General features: G+C 42.3%; 1 protein-coding gene and 1 long non-coding RNA gene across 8 annotated transcripts in view; one reads left to right on the top strand and one right to left on the bottom strand.

Annotated features, from left to right (window-relative positions):
- Positions 1 to 21,258, bottom strand: part of LOC106048749 (uncharacterized) — a 35,571-nt gene extending 14,313 nt beyond the window's left edge. Inside the window, exons 1-3 of one of the 7 annotated variants that reach the window (XR_010828865.1) lie at positions 21,131 to 21,258; positions 20,904 to 21,048; positions 16,172 to 16,247 (exon numbers count right to left, since the gene is read on the bottom strand). This is a non-coding gene — a long non-coding RNA (uncharacterized lncRNA). Of the gene's footprint in view, positions 1 to 1,238; positions 1,380 to 16,171; positions 16,248 to 16,708; positions 17,477 to 20,903; positions 21,082 to 21,130 lie in introns of those variants that run through there. The other 6 variants (XR_010828862.1, XR_010828866.1, XR_010828864.1 and 3 more) reach the window with 6 other exon arrangements.
- CCDC166 (coiled-coil domain containing 166) lies at positions 17,503 to 18,429 on the top strand. The gene has a single exon (XM_013200847.3). The coding sequence runs from the start codon at positions 17,503 to 17,505 to the stop codon at positions 18,427 to 18,429; it is 927 nt and encodes a 308-aa protein (XP_013056301.3).
- Positions 21,259 to 21,398: the final 140 nt, after the last annotated feature.

Here is a 21,398-nt window from a genome sequence, read left to right as displayed (position 1 = left end):
TAGTGCATGCATACTTCACTGACTGCATACATGCATACTTCATCCTCGCTTGAGCCTGTGTTACTGGCTGCAGATTGTTTCTAACAAAACAATACAGACAAGCCCTAAAGTGTAGGCAAAGGCCCCAAATACTACAACCAGGTGCCAAACCCTAGACACAGGCCCCAAATGCTACACACAGGCCCCAAACAACAGACATAGTCCCCAGTCCATTGACACAAGCACCAAACCGTAGACACAGGCAGCAGACAAACCCTACAGACAGGCCCCAAAACATAAAAATGGGCCCAAAGCCCTGGATGAAGGCCCCAAAGCCTAGATGCAGGCCACAGAAGCTAGAAACAGGCCCCAAACAAAACATACAGGCTTCAAACCATACAAACAGGTCCCAAAATCTACAGACAGGCCTCAAACCCTAGATGCAAGCCCCAAACCCTACAGACAGGTCCCACACACTACAGACAGGCCCCACACCCTAGACAAAGGCCCAAAAGCGTAGATGTAGGCCCCAAAGCCTAGACACAGGCCCCGAAGTCATGACACAGGCCCTGAATCCTATAGGAAGGCCCCAAAGCGGGGTCTGTGTTTAGTGTCTGGGGACTGCATCTACAGCGTTGGACCTGTGTCTAGGGTTTGGGGCCTGTGTACATTATCTCTGACCCTCTCTGGATGATCAGCAGGATGTCAGGATTTATGCCTTAGGCATCTCTAATAGGACTGTGGGTGACAAAATTATTCTGATAACATGAAGTGAAATGTTAACATCCCCTCCTTGCACTGAGAATTCTTACATTGCTTCCTGGTACATTTACACCCTATCCTTTATGTATTTATTTATTTTTGAGTCATCTGAGCCAAATGACTCCTTTGTCCATATTGTCTCTAGTTCTGCCCAATTTGTAATCATGATTTTTGTGATGGGAAGAAGGTTTGTGCTTTTTCTCCTCCCTCACAATACAGCCACCAGCACTGTAGCACTGCTACAGTAAGGATAGCTTTCAAGGAGATTAGATATTAAGGAAATTATTTTGATAGAAATTAATCAAAAGAATAGCACCATTTTAAAAAGGTCATCTCGCTGGGGAATTCATCTCTAAGCCAGAAACCTGAACCAAAACCCAAGCAGTAACCTGAACCCAAACCCTAAAACGGACCTTAACCCTCGTATCTCATGGATCTGCATTGCTCTCGGGAGGTGCGGTGGCAGAAAACTACGGTTCTGTACGTTCCCTACATACCAGTGCAGACACCTGGAAGTCCAGTACTGGAAAACTGCGCCTCCTGGTGCGCTGCACAAACCAGCGTGTCCACCCGGTAGCTTCGTGTCGGAACTACACCTCCCAGTACGCATCGCGCAGCAGCACAGTCACCAGGAAGTCCGGTACCGGAAGACTACTCCTCCCGGCATGCCCCGCAGAAGAGCACGGCTACCCGGAAGTCCGGTGCCGGAAGACTTTAATTCCCGGCTTGCCGCGCAGACGAGTGTGCGGGAGCCGGCAGCCCACGCCGAGCGCAGAGCTCCGCCCTGGGGACGGAGGGGAGAATTGCGTCGCGACCGGCCCCTGCTCGGTTTTGTCGCTGCTGCAGCCGATATACGCGCTTACCCGCTCCCTGTCCGGTCCCACCCCACTCCTCTGGCACGGTCCCGACGCGCTGTAGTTCCCCTTGCACACGCTTCGTGACACCCCCACCCCACACGTCCCACGGCCTGACCAAGGGTGCCTTCTGGCACTACTGTGGCCCTGCATCACCAACATCCCGACCAGGATCCGGCCAGTCCCAGCGTCCAGGTAACCCTGCACCACTTGACGGTAAGGTGATGATGATGATATGATGTCTGATATAGAGAATAACAATTTTACTAGGTTCAGCACGTAGTATTGGAAAGAGGTGTTTGAAACAGAATGAGGAGGAAGAGGATGCACAGCTTTTGGTATCTGATGAAAGAGATTTGGATCAGGGAAGTGTTGTGAATGAAAGACAGGGAAATGAGTAGGAGAGGACAGAAGGATTTAGTCCGACAGCAGAAAGAACAAGGTCTGACTGGAAAGATATGCAGGTTTTGTTGAACATAAGAAGAGAGATCGTTGGTGTTAGAGAAGGCTAATGAGAAAAATTGAAGGATTAATGTAAGGGAAGGACCAGAGAGGTTCATGACAGAGCTGGAACCTACCTGGGATCTGAATACAGGCAGAGGTAAAATGCTTGTAAAACAATATCAGCAGTTAATTTTGTACAGAGTTAAGCATGGGCTACCAAAATCTAAGAATGTGTCCAAGTTGTATCAAGTGACTCAGGGAGCAAATAAGAACCTTTCAGCATTCTATGAAAGACTGTATGAAATAGCCAGAAAACAGACAGATTTAAAACCTGATGATGAAGCAAATAAAGTAACATTTAACATCCTGTTCATAGGACAGTCAGCCTTTGGTATCTGGAAGAAGTTGCAGAAAGTGCATGCATTTTCAGGAATGTCTATTTCCCTACTCATTCAGATAGCATATAAAGTATATGATAATTGAGATGAACTAGAAAGGGAGAAAAGACAGAAAGAGAAACAGAAGAATGCAAAAATGCAAGCAAGTCTGCTTGCAACAGCTGTGGTTCAAGCTCACAGATTGTCACGTAGTAGGGGATTTTTAAAAAGGGGAAAGAGGCAGTATAATGGGAAATTGAGGCAGAGGAAGAGGACAAGGGACAGACGCAATATTTACTTGTCCAACTGACCCATTAGGGTTAAATCAGTGTGCATATTTTTGGGAGGATGGGCACTGGAAGATGGAATACCCAAAAGTGAAACCAGAGAGCCAAAATTAACAAGTATTCCTGAAGTGGACTTGTTAATGATTGACGTGGAAGAATCAGACTGAAGGGGATTGGGCACAGAATTATCCAGTACTCCAGCAGAGCTCCTGGTTCCAGTAAAGCTGGGGAATGAAACTGTAATTTTTTTGGTAGTTACAGGAGCCACTTACTCAGTACTAAACAGCTGTAAAACACCACTGAGTAAATCTTCTATGCCAGTGGTTGGGGACATTGGAAAGTGAGAAGTTAAGACCTTTTTGTAACCAATTAAGCGTCAAATTGGGAAGCGAGTTTTTACTCACGAATTTTTACACTTAACAGAATGTCCACTGCCTCTGTTAGGATGAGACTTATTACATAAGCTGGGAGCCCAAATAACTTTCAAGAAAGGAAAAATCCAAGTACATATCCATGAAAATAATCCTTGGCAGGTGCAAGTATGTTTGTTACAGGAAAATTTTGAAGACGCTTCGGGAGAGGAACAGGATCCAAGTACTGACTGAAATTAAGGATGCAGTGGTACCATTTGTATGGTCAGCTGAGAAATCTGGGAGAGCAAGATCAGCAGAAACAGTAAAGTTAGAGCTCAAGGCAGAAGCAAAACTGGTAAGGTAAACTGATACTTGATGAAGTTAGATACAAGAAAAAGATTGGAGCAGGTAATTGATATAAGAGGTGTGAAAATTAGCAATGGGACAGAAAGTAACAGTACATGTGCCTCGTGCAGTAACTGCAGTTTTAGGTAATACCAGGTACTGCTGCTAGAGCAAGATGATATTCAATTAAAAGTACATAGTACTTTGAATCCTGCTTCATTATTGCCATTAGACCAAGAGGAGGAAATTAACCATGACTGCTTGCAAGTTATTGAACAGGTATATGCCACCCCACTGGATTTGAGAGACACACTCACAACCCTTAAGAATCCGGATGAAGAATTCTACACGGATGGAAGCAGTTACATGGTGCATGGAGAGAGAAAAGCATGGTATGCAATGGTGACAATAACCAAAGAAAAAGAGGTAGGAATATTGCCATTTAATACTTCTTCACAGAATGCTAAATTAGTAGCACTCACAAGAGCCTTGGAGTTGGCAAAAGAAAAACAAGTTAATATTTACACAGATTGAAAGTTTACTTTTGGAGTGATACATGTATATGGTGCTTTTTGGAGAGAGAAGGGACTGTTGTTGCAAGGCACCACACTTAAAAACGGGAATGAGATTTTGAAAATACTTGAGGCAGTCCACCAGCCCAAGGAAGTAGCAGTGATACATTGTAAAGTGCATCAAAGGGGCAATTCAGACGCTATAAGAGGAAATCAAGCTGAAAATCGCTAAGTTAATGAACCATAAATTTATAGTCTGAGATTATATAAATTTAAGTGTATCTTTATGGATAAGGTAGATCACAATAACAAAGATATACTTTCTGTGTAAAGGTGTAAGTTTCTTTAAGTCAGAAGATAAGGGGGTTAAAAACATTAACAGTCTTTTGTTGGTTGAGTGTAGTCAAGAAGCCAGGGAGTGAGGAAACCAAGAAGTGTTTTTGAATCCCTGAAGCCATAACACCCCTTTTGAATTGATGGCTTCATAAGGGGTTTTCTAAAGCCTGATAGTGGTTGATTTCCAGATTTGAAATTATGGATGAGGAAAATTTTAGTCCTAACAATTATGATAGTAATATTCTTTGTTCCTTTGCATGTAATAATACAATGCACCTGTAGATGCTGTACTAGGTTGATAGATAGGTAAGATTAATCTAATATAGATAAATTAGATAAGTCTCAAAGGGGGTGATTATAATGCCAGGAACTAGTTAATTTTATTTTGTTAAAATATGTATTTCAAGGCAAGGGCAAAGATGATCCAGGCCTCGAAGATATCTACTGGAAGGATAACTAAGAAACTATTTAATCAAGAGGACCATTTTGTAAGGAAAATTTGACACACATGCCCTTGAGCTTGTTACTAATCAACTTGTTAGAAATACTTGGCTGAACGGCAATGATAGAAGTATTATGATATGAACTGTCCTCAGTATATTACTAAAAATCATGCCTCTAGGCTAAGAGATGCCGGCCCAACAAGAGACCCTTCCCCTCTGAGAATGTGCAGAATTATTTTGTCATGTCAGCAGTATGTTAATTAAGCAACCAAATCGAAGTTAGAGGATCGTGCTAACATGTAAATGTAGTGATAAGAGATTGTATAAAGTGTGGCGTGGGAAATTTTTGGGTATGCCTGCTTAGTGGGAAACCACCTTGTACTGAGACTTGCACAATTCTGAAATAAAACAATATCTTGACCTCGTGCGTGGATTGGTTTATTGCACACTAAGTAATGAATCTGAACTTTTTATTGGACAACACCATGGCTGCACTGGCCCATCCAGTTTACGATCACCATGAGCACAACAGCTGCATCAACCCTCTCCCCTTAGCTGCGGCCCATCCCACCTGCCCCGTTAGCTAATGCTCATATGCAACACAGAGCCATTGCCATTATCCCTATCAGGGACAGATGGAGCTACCAGGGTAGCAGAAGTGTGCCCAGCTCCCAAGAACAGCTTGCTGAAAGCTAAAGGAAGAGCCCTCAGTTGCTCAGCATCACAAAAGTGACTCAGAACATTCCGTGACCTAGGAGGAAACAGGATCCAAGTACAGATTTGCAGTGTTTTACTAAATGTTAGCCATGATCGTGAAACCTCTCCTCCATTAGAGAAATGAGAGGGAGAAATGACACACACACACCAGTTACAATTTGCAGCAGCTTACGTACATTTTCCAACAAAATGTTACACAAACTTATCCAATCATATCATCACACCAGTCCTTGACTCCACGAATATCTTCCCTCATTTCCATGCAAAGCAGGTCTTACAGTGGGGGATAGATGCAGAGGCCCCAGTCCTCTGTTTGTGTCTCCCTGAGACCTTTGTTTTCACAGAATTGAAGTTTTCTCAAAACAGGGCTTTTGGTGTTTGTCACATATTGGTTTGTTGCTCCTACCATATCTCACAGAAAATGCTCATGCCTCTGTTTGCAGCTCTGACCAGGAACAGCAATCAGAGCCTAACTGCTAGGAGAATGGTTAACTCTTTTCTTGCAGAGCAGGGCAAAATGGTTAACCCTTTCCTCACAGTCCCCTGCTTTTCTTGGGGCCATCTAGGCCTATATCTTCTTCCATATCACAGCATAAGCACTTAATCAAAAATTCTACCTACATTTTAAAGTGCAAGCAAACAGTGCACAGAAACAGCAAGATGATTAAAATTAATAGAATTACAACAAAATTAACAGAATTACAACAGAATTTATTATTAAATGTAACATTAAAATGGCCTCAGGCAAATATTTCTTAAAGATATCATACCAATGGTACTTTGTGAAATTTGCTTCTTTCCTGATTATCAATTTTAAATTGATTTTCCCATTTTACACACTACTTTGTCAGCACCTGATTATAGAGTAATAGTTTGTTGTTGTTTTTTTTGATTTTTTTCCTAACCCAATCATTATTAAGTTTTTGTTCTTATAATCTACCTCAGCTTTCGCCAAACTGTTATATTTATTTTTGTGTGCTTACTTAAACCAGTAGCATTCACCCTTCCCTTTGCCTTAATTCTCAACATTGATTAAGAATTAACAATAACACCACTAGTAGTAAATACAGTCTTAACAATATTACAATTAATGTCAAGTCTATTTTATTTATCCTGAACAACTCATTTGTTTTGATTTTTCAATATATTTTTCAGTGGATCCTTTACTTCTTCAGTCCTGGCAAACTTTCCATGAGAATGACATATCCAAGTGTTTTTCTCCTTTACAGGTACTGCAGAAAGGGAAACTAACAATACCAGAAAAGCCTTTCCTACCTTGGGCTTCACTGATTTTTTATTATATTTTTTTAATGTACCTTTATCCATAATCTCCTGTTTTGTAGGGGGACTTCTAAAGGCATTGGTTGCTGTATTGCAGAATCACAGAATGGTGAGGTTGGAAAGGACCTCTGGAGCTCATCTAGTCCAACCCCCCTGCCAAGCAGGATCACCTAGAGCATCTTGCATAGGATGGCATCCAGGTGGGGTTTGAGTATCTCCAGAGAAGAGAATATCTTCACAACCTGTCTGGACAACCTGTTCCAGTGCTCTGTCACCCCCACAGTAAAGAAGCTGAGTTTGGCACCGGAAGGATTTTATGTACTTCTGGATTTCCAATACATATTGAGTTAACCTTTCATCCCCTTCCAACAAGAGAGTCTTTGCTACTACATAAGAGTTCAGAGTCTGCTAAATAATAGCTCAGCTGGTGTTAATTCTGTTTGGTTTGGCCTCTGCGTTATATGCATCAAAGCAATTGGTAAGGCATTCAGCCGTTTCATATTGTTTTCTACACGCATTTTAGATATAATATTTCTCAAGCTCTGATTGATTCTTTTGATTTTCCCTGATGATTGTGGGAGATAGGGTTATACAGTTGTTGAGTGGGACCTATGGAACACTGCAACAGAAACAACCACATGCAGAAAAGCAGACAGAAGCTTCGGGTACAACCCAAAATGTGAACTGAGGGTTTCAGAGGTCAAAGAGAAGGGTCTGGGGCACTACAAAATACAAATGAAGGGTGTCTGTGCACGCCAAAAGGGCTACAAGGTGTGCTGTAGGGATCACTGTGGCTGATGAGAAGCTGTCTGCAAGCACCACCACCCCCCCCAAACCACCTCCCTCAAAGCACCATCAATGCATGCCTCAGCCCCTAGACATACCGGGGACATCTCATATTGCTGCAAGCAAACACAGTAGCATTGGTGATCTGCTATCCTGGATGACTATTTAACAGTGGTCCTTGCCCATTAGGAGAAACAGGGCTTCACTTGTTCGGAGATAGAGACAGCTTTCAGTTTTAAAGCCATTTATTCAGCCAGTTTGCCTTTTCCCAATTTTTTCAGCTTCAGCCATGACAATTAATCAAAACAATAAGTTGTGTTATCTTTTCCTTTTCACAAATGAGAGTAAGATTAAAAAAAGTGAAGCAACCAAAGTAAAGCTAAGCCAGATACAGTAAACAATATTCACAGAGTAGAAATGGGTTACCTAGTCCTCAGTGCTGCCTCCAGAAGACAAAAATAACAATTTTTAACAAAATTTACCTTAGTTTCACAGAATTGCAGAATGGTTGAGGTTGGAAGGGACATGAGGAGATCATCTGGTACAAACCTCTCTGCTCAAGCTTGGCCACCTAGAGCAGGTTGCCCAGGACCATATCCCAGGCAGCTTTTGAAGATCTCCAAGGAGAGAGATTCCATAACTTCTCAGGGCAACCTGTGTCAGTGCTTGACCACCCACACAGTAAAGAAGCCTTTCCTGATGTTCAGACAGAACTTCCTGTGTTCCAGTTTGTGGCCTCTTGCCCTGTTACTGGGCACCACTCAGGAGAGCCTGGCTCTGTCCTCTTTGCACTCTTCTCTTCAGTTGTTTATGGATATTGATTAGATCCCCCTGAGCCTTCTTTTCTCTAGGAAGAACAGTGCCAGCTCTCTCAGCCTTTCCTCATAGGAGAGATGCTGCACTCCCTTCATCAGCTTTCTGGCCAATTGTTGGACTCTCTCCAATATGTCCATGTCTCTCTTGTACTGCAGAGCTCAGAACTGGACCCAGCACTCCAGGTGTAGCCTCACCAGTGCTGAGCAGAGGGGAAAGATCACCTCCCTCAACTTGCTGGCAATGCTTTACATAATGAAGCTGTGAATACAATTAGCTACTTTTGTTGCAAGTGCACATTGCTGTCTCACGTTCAACTTGCTGTCCACCATGATCCTCCCAGGGCCTTTTCTGCAAAGCTGCTTTCCAGCTGGGTGGCTCCCAGCATATACTGGTGCATGGGGATGTCCCCTCCCCACCTGCAGGCCTTGGGATTTCCCTTTTTCAAACTTCATGAGGTTTCTGTCAGTTTCCTGCATGCTAGAACACCTGCTTCTATAAGAATCGTGAAGCAGCTGTCAGCCTCCCCCAGTTTTTTCCATCAGGGATAGGATTCAGTTCTAGTATTTGAGAGGAAAACCCCTGATCTTATCTATCTGCACTTCTGCAGACGTATGCCTAGACAAAAGCACTGCAATAAATTTTTAGAGCTCTCAGTTTGCCCGCCACCTCAGCAGTCTGTTCCAGTGTGTCATACTCAAACCATGTCAGACAAGACCCCAGATCAGAGCAAAAAGCTGAACACTGGATGGCACAGGGTAAGGTTACAAATCCCAAAGAAAGCTTCAAAGCCTACTGTTCAGGGCCTACAGAGTATGCTAAGGATTTAGACTGTTCCGTTTAACAGTAATCTGTAAATCCTAAACCTTAAGGGATAAACTGCAAATCTAATATTTCAAATGGTCATTAAGCTTTTACCGCTTAGGGCTGAGGGTCAGTTTAAATCCTGTACTTTGATCAGTAAATGAGTAAACTGTAAACCTTGACTGAGCCCCTCCAAAGCCCCTCAAAATAAGGTAACAAACCACAGTCCTCAAGTGAGAAACCATAAACAACAAACTTCACAATAAACTGTAACTGAATTACTCCAAAACCTTAGTTTTGAGCAAGAAATGCCACAGCACATAAGAGCAGATAAAACAATAAAGAGGAGCTGAGGAATTTTTCCCCCCAGTTTTTAAAAGTTACCCCTTCATTGGCAAGTGCAGCAGAACAGGAATACACACGCCAGAAACACTTTGCAGTTGGTGATTCTAGGCTTGGTTTTAAGCACTCAAATGTAACCATAGGCAAGAACTCATCCATAGGACTGCACTAGGCTGCATTTCCCTTGAACCTACCTACATTGTAAACACTAGTTCATCCATATTAGGGACAATTAATATGTTTGCATTTCATCCCTGCTTCATGGACATTCATCAAGAGACAGTGATACCTACAACCATGAACCTATAACCACCTGCACACAGAGAGGCATTTATGACAATTGGTAACATCACTCCTGGCATCACTAACACCACCTCAAAAGCCTTTTTGTCTGGCCAGCAAATCTCACCCTAAGGACTTAATAGAAAATTTCTCACAGAGTAGTCAGGACAAGGGTAAAATATTGTAGCTAGGAAATATTTCTTATGATATAAGCGGGCCTTTTTAGCTTATTACACTTTTGGTGAACATTTGTAACCCAAGTTACTCAACCACTTTGCACATCACTTAAATTCCCACTGCTAGGTATTGCACATCTCCTGCCTAATGCATGCACGCTGCTTCAGTCTCATGAAAACAACCTCCAGCTCCTCCCAAACAACATCGCCAACTAAAGGCCAACTACATTCCAGCCTCACTCACATACACCACAGCCCCAGGACTTAGCTGTGATCATGCTGCAAATCAGAGTTCATCTGCCATGGCTAGCCACAGATCTGTGCAGAGCTCCCAACTGTGATGCTTCTTCAACTGTCAGACTTGGCTTCATCATCTACAAAGAGAGGCCAGAAAAGTTTCTGAGACCACAACAACGCATGGCTCTTCCAGCACCTCCTTCTCTCCGCATTTCTTGGACAGGGTTATTCAAGTGGCAGGTGTGGGGGTGTTTGGGAGCCTTGGGGCAGGCTTTGGGACTGTTTGCAGACCAGAGGGAGCTTTAAGGCAGCATCAGAGAGTGCTTGGATTGCTAGGACAGGGCAAATCTACAAACTAGTAAGTCTTGCTGCACTTCTCACTTTTTTATGGTACGCTACATACACACTAGAATAAAACATTTAAAAAGAACATTGACAGACTGAGATTGTATATAAGAGACGGAAAATTATTCATGACCTGGAGAAAAATGCTTAAAAAAGCAAGTCAATCTTCTTTCAGAAAAAATAAAAAATGGGACATCAAACCACCACACACACAAATCTTCACGGGTAGAAAAAGACTGAAGAGTAGAGGACACTACAATTTAGCAGGAAACAGCCTACAGATCAAGAAAATTTGAAGCTGTAGAATTGAAATTAGAAAATAAAATTTTACTTTCTCACATTTTTATGTGAAACAATCAACCATTACAATAAACAAATTAAGTAGCGGATTCTCCATTATTACTGTACTCAAGTATGGATAGATGTTTTTCTGTGAACTTGTACTTTGGTCACAAATAGCCAGGCTTGATGAATGGGTAAACCATTGAAATTCAGTGTCCCGTGCCACAGAGAAGCCAAGTTTATATTATTATATACCTAGAGAAACAAAATCTCTCTAGGATGTGGATCAACATATTAGTTTTATATACAAGCTTATGATATTTAGACAGCTCTTTCTTGTTCCTATGAATGGCAAATACATTGATGAGCTCTGAAAGTAAAGCACACAGAACAGTGAGTATGTATACAGACCCTGTGGCATGAAAGGGTAGTCAAACATTTGCCTGATTCAGAGCCCTGACAAAGACTTTCACTGAGACAGTTTTGCAAAGTTGAAAGCATTTAGTAAGGTGACAGATATAACATTCGGAATTGCCGTTGATAAATACACTTACTGCAGTAGCACAAATATATATTAATAGCGCTAGCAAAATTCTGTCCTTGGTATTCCTCGCCAAAAGTTAAAGGCACAGAGCTTACCAGGAAGGTGCCCCTGTCTTGGTGGAGGAGAAAGAGCAGAGCCCTTCAACTGCCTCTTCTAGGTCTCCAATCTCTTCTTTCTCCCCCTACTTTTTTCTAACTTTTCTCTCACTTTATCTAACTAATGCTAACACTAACCCTTTTTCCTAACACTAACACTTTTCTTTTATATCCTAACCTTATCTCTTCCTTCCCTGGGGTGACATTTACATGATTTGGGTGGAGAGTTGAGTACTATAGTCATATACGTTTAGCATGTACATCATTAAGCTTCATACTTCGTATCATGGGACGTTAACTTTAATATTCATTTTACAAATAATCAAGCAAAAGGTTTCACTCCAGGCACCGTGGTCTTCAAGATTCTGTTCTGCTGCCAAAATAGGATCGTTCTGCCACTGCAAGACAACGTACTGTAGCAACGTCTCACATCAAGCTTTTGGACCTCCATCCACAAAGTTTGTATAAAAGATAAATGGAAGCAAAATGCTTAACTCCCTGTTTGCCCGAGGCTGGTGCTTATCAGTGACGCTAACAAGTCTGACTGTTCTCCACAGGCCATTCAACACAATTGATGCACTGAAGTTCTCTGCACCAGTCTTAGAGAACATGGAAAGCACTGCTCCCAATTACTGAAAGCTGAAAAAAAAGTGTCAAATAAAAGCAACAGGTCCAGTAGGCAGTTTCAGATCTGTCCACTGCCTAAATGTCACAAAAGACACATTCACAGTATCTTAAATGGTTAACGACACAAGTTTTATTAATAAAATTTGTTTCTAAGCAAAGAAAACCAGGTAGAGTTATGCTGAGACTTCCCTATGACAGGTCTCTTTAGCCTGCTGGTTCACTGTTTGCATTAAGGAAATATGTAGACAGCTGCCAAGATTTCAAAATACAAATGAACCCAATAAGAGGAATAAACCAACACAATTTCTACAAACGAAAAAAAAAGAAAGGAAAAAAAAAAGAGAGAGACACTTTTTTTTTTTAATCAAGCTGCTATAACTCTTAAAGTATGTCAATGCATTGAATAAGGGAGACCTGACTAGTGATCTGTAGGCGGGCATTATTTTTTTAAACAGAAAAATGGGACAAAAAATACCTAAGGTGTAAGTCTCTACTACTACATGAAGATTTATATACAAAATAATAAGTACAACAAAGTTCTCATAAACAACTAGTTTTATTTTTCTGGTTCATGTTCATAAGGGCTCTCAAAGCTATAAGAACATACCTGTTACAAGATGCATGTCTGAATACACTGATTCAAATAGCTACTGATGTGCACAGCCAGGCAAACACTGGAAAATTAGTCCAGTGTACCCTTTATGCTCTGGTGATAGAGTCTGGACAGCTGAAGCAGCTGAAGATGTTGCTGGCTTTTTATTTGGTATCTAATCCTTTGCGATTACAACAAACACTGCTGCTTGCTCACTACCCCCTGCCCATTGGGATGGGGGAGAGAATCAGAAAAAAGTAAAACTCATGGGCTGAAATAAAGACAGTTTAATAGAAAACAGAAAAGGAAGGGAAAGCAATAATAATAATAATGATCAAAAAATAGACAAAACAAGTGATACACAATGTAATTGCTCACCAACCACCAAACGACGTCCAGCCATGCCCCAAGCAGCACCCCCCACCCCCACCCTCCCCAGCTTTATTTTTCCACATGACGTCTTATGGTATGGGAGACCCCTTTGGCCAGTTTGGGTCAGCTGTCCCAGCTGTGTCCCCTCCTGGCTTCTTGTGCACCCCCAGCTTCCTCATTGGCAGGACAACATGAGAAGCTGAAAAGTCCCTGACCAAGTGTAAGTACTGCTCTGCGGCAACTAAAACATCGGTGTATTATAAGCATTATTCTCATCCTAAACCACAAACACAGCACCATACTAGCTACTAGGAAGAAAATTGACTCTGTCTCAGCTGAAACCAGGACAGCCATCCAGAGGGATCTTGACAGGATGGAGAGGTGGGCTGACAAGGACCTCATGAGGTCTGAGTTCTGCACCTGGGGAATAACACCAGGCACCAGGGCATGCTGGGAGCCACCTGTCCGGAAAGCAGCTTGGGAAAACATGACCTGGAGAGTCTGGTGGACAGCAAGTTGAACATGAGCCAGCAATATGTGCTTACCACAAAGGTAGCTAATAGTATTTAGAGCTGCATTATGCAAAGCATTGCCAGCAAGTTGAGGGAGGTGATCTTTCCCCTCTGCTCAGCACTAGTGAGGCCACACCTGGAGTGCTGGGTCCAGTTTTGGGCTCCCCAATACAAGAGAGATGTGGATGTACAGGAAATAATCCAACACAGATCCACCAAGATGATCAAGAGCCTGAAGCACCTCTCCTGTGAGGAGAGCCTGAGAGAGCTGGGACTTTTCAGCCTGGAGAAGAGGAGGCTCAGGGGGGATCTTACAATGTCCAGAAACAACTGAAGGGAAGGTGAAAAGAAGATGGAGCCAGGTTGTTTTCAGCGGTGCCCAGTGACAGGACAAGAGGCAACAGGCACAAACTGGAAGACAAGAGAAGCCATCTGAAAATCAGGAAGCATTTTGTTATTGTGAAGGATGACCAAGCACTGGTACAGGTTTCCCAGAGAGGTTGTGGAGTTTCCTTCTTTGGAGACCTTCAAAAGCTCTCTGGACATGGTCCTGGGCAACCTGGTCTAGGTGGCCGTGCTTGAGTAGGTGGGGATGGACCAGATGACCTCCAGAGGTCCCTTCCAACCTCAGCGATTCTATGATTCTGTGATACTGCCAGGTGCTGGACCACTCTCAAGCATATTAGCTTGCATCCTGGCAGTGATCAACCAGCCCACAGACACCATAATTCTCTGGGCAAATCCAGAATTAGCATTACCATATTCTCTCATTTTCCCTACAAAAATCAGGAAATGCATCCCTAGCTACCAATTTCCTTTTAAAAATGAGGAACCCCTCCATAAATAAGGACTTCATTTACAAAAATCCCTTCTTTAATCTACTTTTGATATGTCACAAATACTCCTTCCCCACATCCATCCCTTCCTATCTTTGTGAAATATAGAAATGCTTGCCAACCTGTTGGAAAGAAAACCCAAACATACAGACCAGAAATGCTTGAGTAGATACTGGCATCTAATTCTCAAGGATGATCATGGCTTAAGACATACCTTTTCCTTCAGCATATACTAGTAGGTAGCTGAGACTGTTTTCCTCTTTATATAGTGGCCACTAAAAATCACATTTTCATAAGCCAAAGTGCCCTCATGTGTCTGCTAAATTAACTCCAATAGGTAACAAAGAGCATCACAGTCAGGCTTCACAACCAAGCCAGGAAGTGAAAAGGCTCTGAGAATCTCGCTACTGAACTTCTCTTGTGACTTCGCGGTATTTCATCACCATGGACACACACAGCTTACTAACACCACCATTGCTCAGAGATCACAATTTAGCTATCTGCAAATGCCGTCTAGTAAGCCAGAATCAGCAAGCCAGAAGGAGCTATCTGGAAACTCTGTGAAGACCCCAAAAGCAGGAAAGGTCAGTATTGTTGTTGTTATTTTGTTTTTCAACACTTTTTGTATAATAATAACTTTAGCAAGGCCTGTTTCTTTCCATGCAGATTTAGTCATTTCCCTAATATTCATACAGCTCTGCTATTTTCTTTCCCATAAAACCACATAATTAGCATTAACTCAGTTCTACTACCTTCCATTGTGACAACCTTTTAGCTCTTTGGAAACTCAGTTCCCCAAAACACAACTGCACTGATTTCTGCACGCATTCTTACGTTTCCCTATGCCTACCCTACTTCTGATGCAGCTGCCACATTCCTAGCTTGGACACTGTTCTGCTGTTACTATGACAATAGATTAATATATTTTTTCTATTTAGTTCACCTATCCACTCAAATTTTGCATATGTTCTTTAAAAGGGACTACCAGTTCTAGTAGGATACAGTAAGTTTTAGTTATAAATGTTCATTAAAAACATTAGACTTCTCGGACTTCGCTCCAGTTCTAAATACTTGATTGCACTGTTCCTCTTTTGAATAAGTATTTTAGAAATTCTGTACAAAGTACAATTCACTCCTTTATTTTCTGATTATATTTGCAAGGACCATTAATACTGATGCTTTTTCCTTCCTTCAGTATCTGTTGTGGACTTAACTGTCTCTCTTATATTGCAGGTATCTCAGCAGTTTTAATACTTAATGTTGTATGTTAAAAAATGAAACCTCTGATAAGATGACTGCTTAAAAATTAGCAAATTCTTTAAGTAGAATTGTAGCATAGTGCTCAAACTGTCTGAATATATATTCAAATAACTATATTACCAATTACTGTTATTTCAACAGTTCTCTTCCTCACTGATATCACAAAAATTACGCCTAATTTCTAGATACCTATTTCCTATGATGTACTCTATTTTAATCATTGGATACATACAGAAGATGAATTTTTAAGAGCAATATAGGGCATTGACCAATATCCCATCATCTTTACTTCTTATCTCCCAAACATTACAAAACATGTCTTCTAACTTATTTCTCAGCTTCAGCATGTGCTCAGCTATACTTACTGGCGTGAACTTGTGCCACACAGACAACAAGATCAACAAAAACATTATTCTGAAACTAAAGGAAAAAGCGTAGATTTCAGACACATTCAGCTTCTATACTGCTACTGTGCCTCAACACTGTTATTCATGTTTGTCTCTTCTGGAAAAATATCCTATGTCCTAAAGTGCATATTACACTGGTCAATTTTATTAGCAACTTGATAAGTCTTACCTTTATTAGCATTGCACGTTTCCTCACACTGGGCTCTGGGATGTTGTTCTCTTTCCATGGAAACCTGGGTGTGTATCTAAGAATAAGAAGCACAGAGGTCCTATGCTCACATTTATAGTGCCCATTCCAGAACTGGCTCTTCCTCTCACCTGCAGCCCCAACCTGCCTGATTGGTCAAAGTTATCTCACTGTCTTTTGCACTCCATTACATGTTACCCTCCTAATTTCACAGAATTACAGAATGGTTGAGGTTGGAAGGGACATCTGGGGAGTCATCTGGTTCAATCCTCCTGCTCAAGCAGGGCCACCCAGAGCAGGTTGCCCAGAAGGGAGTGTGCAAAGATGAAGGAGCCACACTGTTTTTATTAGTGCACAATGACAGGACCAAAAGCCACAGGCACAGACTGGAAGATGGGAGGTTCTGTCTGAACGTCAGGAAACACTTGTTTACTGTGCAGGTGCAGCAGCAAAAGTGTGATTTGGTCTCTATCCTGTAAGAGTGCAGGTTTGGCTGAAACTTCTGTGTGTCTTGATTACCCTGGTAGGGCTGCAAACCCCAGAGGAACTGGAGAGGAAACTATCAGCCACAGTGCCTATGCATGCTCTAATAGTCACTGAGGACACACCTCATGGGGACAAGAGTGTTGGCCTGTACTTCATATAGGGTGCCAGGATTCTGGAACATTCAGGTGTTGTGCTTCAGTAGTACTCAAGATGCTTTTTCTCCTTCCTTACGGAAGAACGAGGCTTAACCTGTATTTCTCTCCTTAATGTTTTCTATAGACTAATACAGACAGCTTCTAGTCTAGCATGATGACCTAGCAGTTACATTTTAGAATTTATCAACATACATGTTCATAAGCTTCAGACATCCCTTTATTTAGCCTTCAGTGCTTACTTGCTGGCTGAAGTTTTATACAGAAGATCTTCCACCTACAGAGAATGTAATCCTGTAATAATTCCTCAGTGGAATTTGACTTTGTTCTCCAAAGTAGAGAAATAACACAACATTATAAAACAACAACAATTTAAAAAAAGATATGTGGTTTTCAATTAGCAGAACTACTTCTCCTCAGTTACCTATGAACGTAAAAATGCACATGCACATTACGTGCCTGTGTTCTTCAACTCAAGACATAGGTGAGATAAGAGAAATTCTAGGTCAAACATTTTGGCTGCTGTAATGAACAACTGAAAACAAAAGGACATTAGATGGCATGATTGGGGAGAAAAAACAATGTTAATCATACATGTGACACAAATGCTCACTAAAAATTCATAATTTCCCTTTCCATTACAGTTTGCCAGAATTTGATACCCCTCTGTGGAATATGGCATCCGTGACAAAGCAGATTAAACAAGACACCACTGGTACTAGGAAAAATAAGCAAGGAGTAAGAACCAAGAATGGAGATATATCCAAAGGAATAAGTGATATGGAGACACTTGTCAAAGAGAGGAAGTCATACTTGCAGAAGGAATACAAAATTCTTACTGAACATATGAACACATACATGGGAAAAGTGGAGTATTTCCTGCAGGAGAATAAATTCCTAGAAGAAGAAGCCCAACGGAATCGGGAAGAGAGTAACATTTACCTCTCCTACATAACAAAACACAGCCAGAAGTGCCAGAATCTAATAATAACACTAAATGACCAGAACCAAATTGATTTGTCTCAGGTCTGGAAGCAGAAAGAGAAGCTAATCTCGCAATATACAGAAAAAGAAAAGGAGGTAAAAACCTATCTGATGAATATGGAGGCAAAGTATTCTCTTATGAACAAGGAAGTTGAAGACTTGCAGCATTTCAAAGATCTGCAGTTAGAACAGATGAAAAAGATTAAAGAGTTGGAGAAGGAATTGTTGGTCACAAAGATCCAGCATTCAGAACAAATGCACAAAATCAAGAGCAGATTTTTGCAGGCCAAGGCTGACTGTGAGGTGGACTCTCACCAGAAGATCCAGGTTCTCACCAAGAGAGCAGAAGAAGCAGCAATACAATCTCTAATTCAGCATATCAAACAAGTAAAAGCTGAGAATCGGCAACTGCGCCAGGAGTTGCTCAGACTCATCCAATGCTCAAAAGTCCTTAAAGAAATCAGAGTTCAACTGAGAGAGCAGCAGCAGCAGCTTCTTCGGGAGAACCAATACACTCAGGATATGGCACGTGTGCGTCACAGGTTACATCAGCATGAGGGACACAATGCAAACTGGAAAACCTACAGCTCTAACAGCCCCTTTGGATGTGGCCATTAGCCTAAAGAAACATTTCTATTCCTCACTCATGACACTGTATCACTAAACCTAGCTGGACCATCAACTGTTATTACAAGCAGTTAAGTAACAGAGTATACATAAATAACCTGAATTGCTGACATGTTCTGTAGGTTGATGAAAGGATTCATTTACATAGCTCATGCTCAGCATGCAATCTAGATGAGATCTTGAAAGCAACCTCACCTTTAACTTCCATGACATTTATACCAAGACAACTGGAACTGCACTCCTTTCATTCCCCAAAATAAACAATCACATTTTCTCTTTGAGATCAGACATCAATTAATAATTTTCCACACAAACATTATACCCTTACACATAGTGAGACAAACTCTATGTTAACTTTCACTGCAAGCTACATCTATTGTTAACATAAAATGAATTGATGTAGGCCAGCTCCTGCTTCCAGCACTGTTTTTTCCAAATCTTCAGCACAGCCGACTTTATTAATTTTATCTTTTGTTAGTCTCCAAAAAAGAGAAAACAAATAAGCAAGTAACCAAATACTTTAAACAATATATGCAGTTACGGTATTTGACCTTCGGTCATAACTATCAATAAAATATATTTGTGTTATTTATAAATACTGAAGTGTGGGAGACAGAGGGATTTGGCCAACCTCTTTTCAGTGGTTTGTGGGGATAGGACAAGGGGCAATGGCCACAAAATGGAGCACAGGAAGTTCCGCACCAACATGCAAAAGAACTTCTTCACAGTGAGGGTGATGGAGCACTGGGACAGGCTGTCCAGGGAGGTTGTGGAGTCTCCTTCTCTGATATTCAAGGCCCGTCTGGACACTTACCTGGGCAACCTGCTCTAGGGAACCTGCTTTGGCAGGGGGGTTGGACCCGATGATCTCTTGAGGTCCCTTCCAACCCCACAATTCTGTGATTCTGTATAAATTTTTGCTTTCTTCTCATTCTTTTATTGCTTCAGTGTTTCACTGGAGAAGCAAAATTCTAGTAGCCTGCTGTTCCATTCACATTTCAAGCTGACCACTTCTGGACTGTGATTATCTCATCAGCAATGATATTAGAGGTCACCCTTACCCTAAGTTTGAGTAGGCACAAAGGGATATTTTATAAATAATCAAAACATAGTTGAGGATGCAAGCAATCTCACAGGAGTGTCAGAGCAGGGACACCTTCAGCAGGTTTTGAACATCTGCAAGGACAGAGACTCCACAGCCTCTTTGTGCAAACTGTTCCACTGCTTGACCATGGTCACAGTGAAAAAAAAAAAAAAATCTTTCTTATGTTTAAATGGAATTTCTTAAATTTCAATTTCAGAAGAGTATGGCTCTGCCTCCCGTCACCCTCTCCACCTGATATTTAAACACATTGGTAAGATTCCCCGGAGCCTTCTACAGGCTAAACAATTACACTCTCCAATTATCACAGATGTTCTAAGGCTTTATCTCTGTGGCCCCTTGCTGGGCACACTTCTTTATGTTCATGTCTTTCTTGCACTGGGGAGGCCAGAACTGGACACAATACTCAACATGTGGTGTCACCAGTGCTGAGTAAAAGTGAAGAATCACTTGCCTCAACCAACTGGCAAATCTCTTCTTAGTGCAGCCCAGAATCACAGAATCATCTAGGTTGGAAGAGACCTCCAAGCTCACCTAGTCCAACCTCTGACCTAACACTAACAAGTCCTCCACTAAACCATATCACTAAGCTCTACATCTAAACGTCTTTTAAGTACCTCCAGGGATGGTGACTCAACCACTTCCCTGGGCAGTCCACCCCAATGCCTAACAACCCTTTCGGTAAAGAAGTTCTTCCTAATATCCAACCTAAACCTCCCCTGGTGCAACTTTAGCCCATTCCCCCTCGTCCTGTCAGCGGGCACATGGGAGAATAGACCAACCCCCACCTCTCTACAGCCTCCTTTAAGGTACCTATAGAGAGGAATGAGGTCACCCCTGAGCCTCCTCTTCTCCAGGCTGAACAACCCCAGATCTCTCAGCCGCTCCTCATAAGACTTGTTCTCCAGACCCCTCACCAGCTCTGTAGCCTTTCTTTGGACTCGCTCAAGCACCTCGATGTCCTATGGATGTTCTTGGCCTTCTTTACTAGAAGGCCACATTACTGGCTCATGGTCAACTTGGTGTCCACGAGGACCTCCAGGTCCTTTCCTGCCACGCAGTTTTCTAGACCATCTGTTTCCAGCCTGTACTGGTGGATACAATTACTCCTCCCCTAGTGCAGAACTTGGCATTTTTCAGTGTAGAACTTCATGTGGTTCCTCTTGGCCTGATTCTCCAGCCTGTCAGGGTCCCTCTGAATAGTAGCAGAACTATCTGCTGTAATAACCACTCCTCCCTGTTTCATATAATCTGCAAATTTGCTGAGACAGCACTCTAGCACATTATCCAGATGATTAATGATAAAGCCAAACAGTACTGGCCCCTGTATTTAACCCTGGTGTAAAGCACTATAGTGACTGACCTCCAGCTGGTCTTTGTGTCACTGATGACAGCTGTCTGATTCCAGCAGTTGACTTTTCACTCCATCTAACCATCCACTTAGCTAATCCATACTTAGATCAGTTTGTCAGCATGGATATTATGGGAACAATATCTGCCAGAGCACACTGGTAGGAAGAAACGACTTGCATTGTAGGCATTTCCACTAACAACTGATAGATTTAAAAAAAAAAAAAAAAGAAACGTTACTGTGCATCGGAATGACAGCAGGTGCTGCGAGCAAGTCAGAGAGCTCCCGCTGACACTGGCACGCTCATTAAAAGTTTCTAAGACGAAGGCGCAGGGTGGGATACGCTGAAGACGTTTTACACTCCCCCGCCGCACCCCTGGGAGCCGCGATCGGCAGCACGGCCACAACCCGCCGCTGCCTGAGGGGAGTCCTCCGCCGGCGGCCACGCTGCGCTCCGCCAGCCGCCCCCTCAACCAGCAGCCACGCGAACCCGCGGCCCAGCCCGCG

This window comes from Anser cygnoides, chromosome 2 (assembly GCF_040182565.1).
Source record: "Anser cygnoides isolate HZ-2024a breed goose chromosome 2, Taihu_goose_T2T_genome, whole genome shotgun sequence".
Taxonomy (NCBI): Eukaryota; Metazoa; Chordata; class Aves; order Anseriformes; family Anatidae; genus Anser; species Anser cygnoides.
The sequence above is the reverse complement of the archived record's forward strand: the minus strand, read 5'-3'. Positions and strand labels throughout refer to the sequence as shown.

Coding starts and splice junctions, on each gene's coding strand:
- CCDC166 (XM_013200847.3), top strand. CDS start 17,503: ATGGCATCCGTGACAAAGCAGATTAAACAAGACACCACTGGTACTAGG.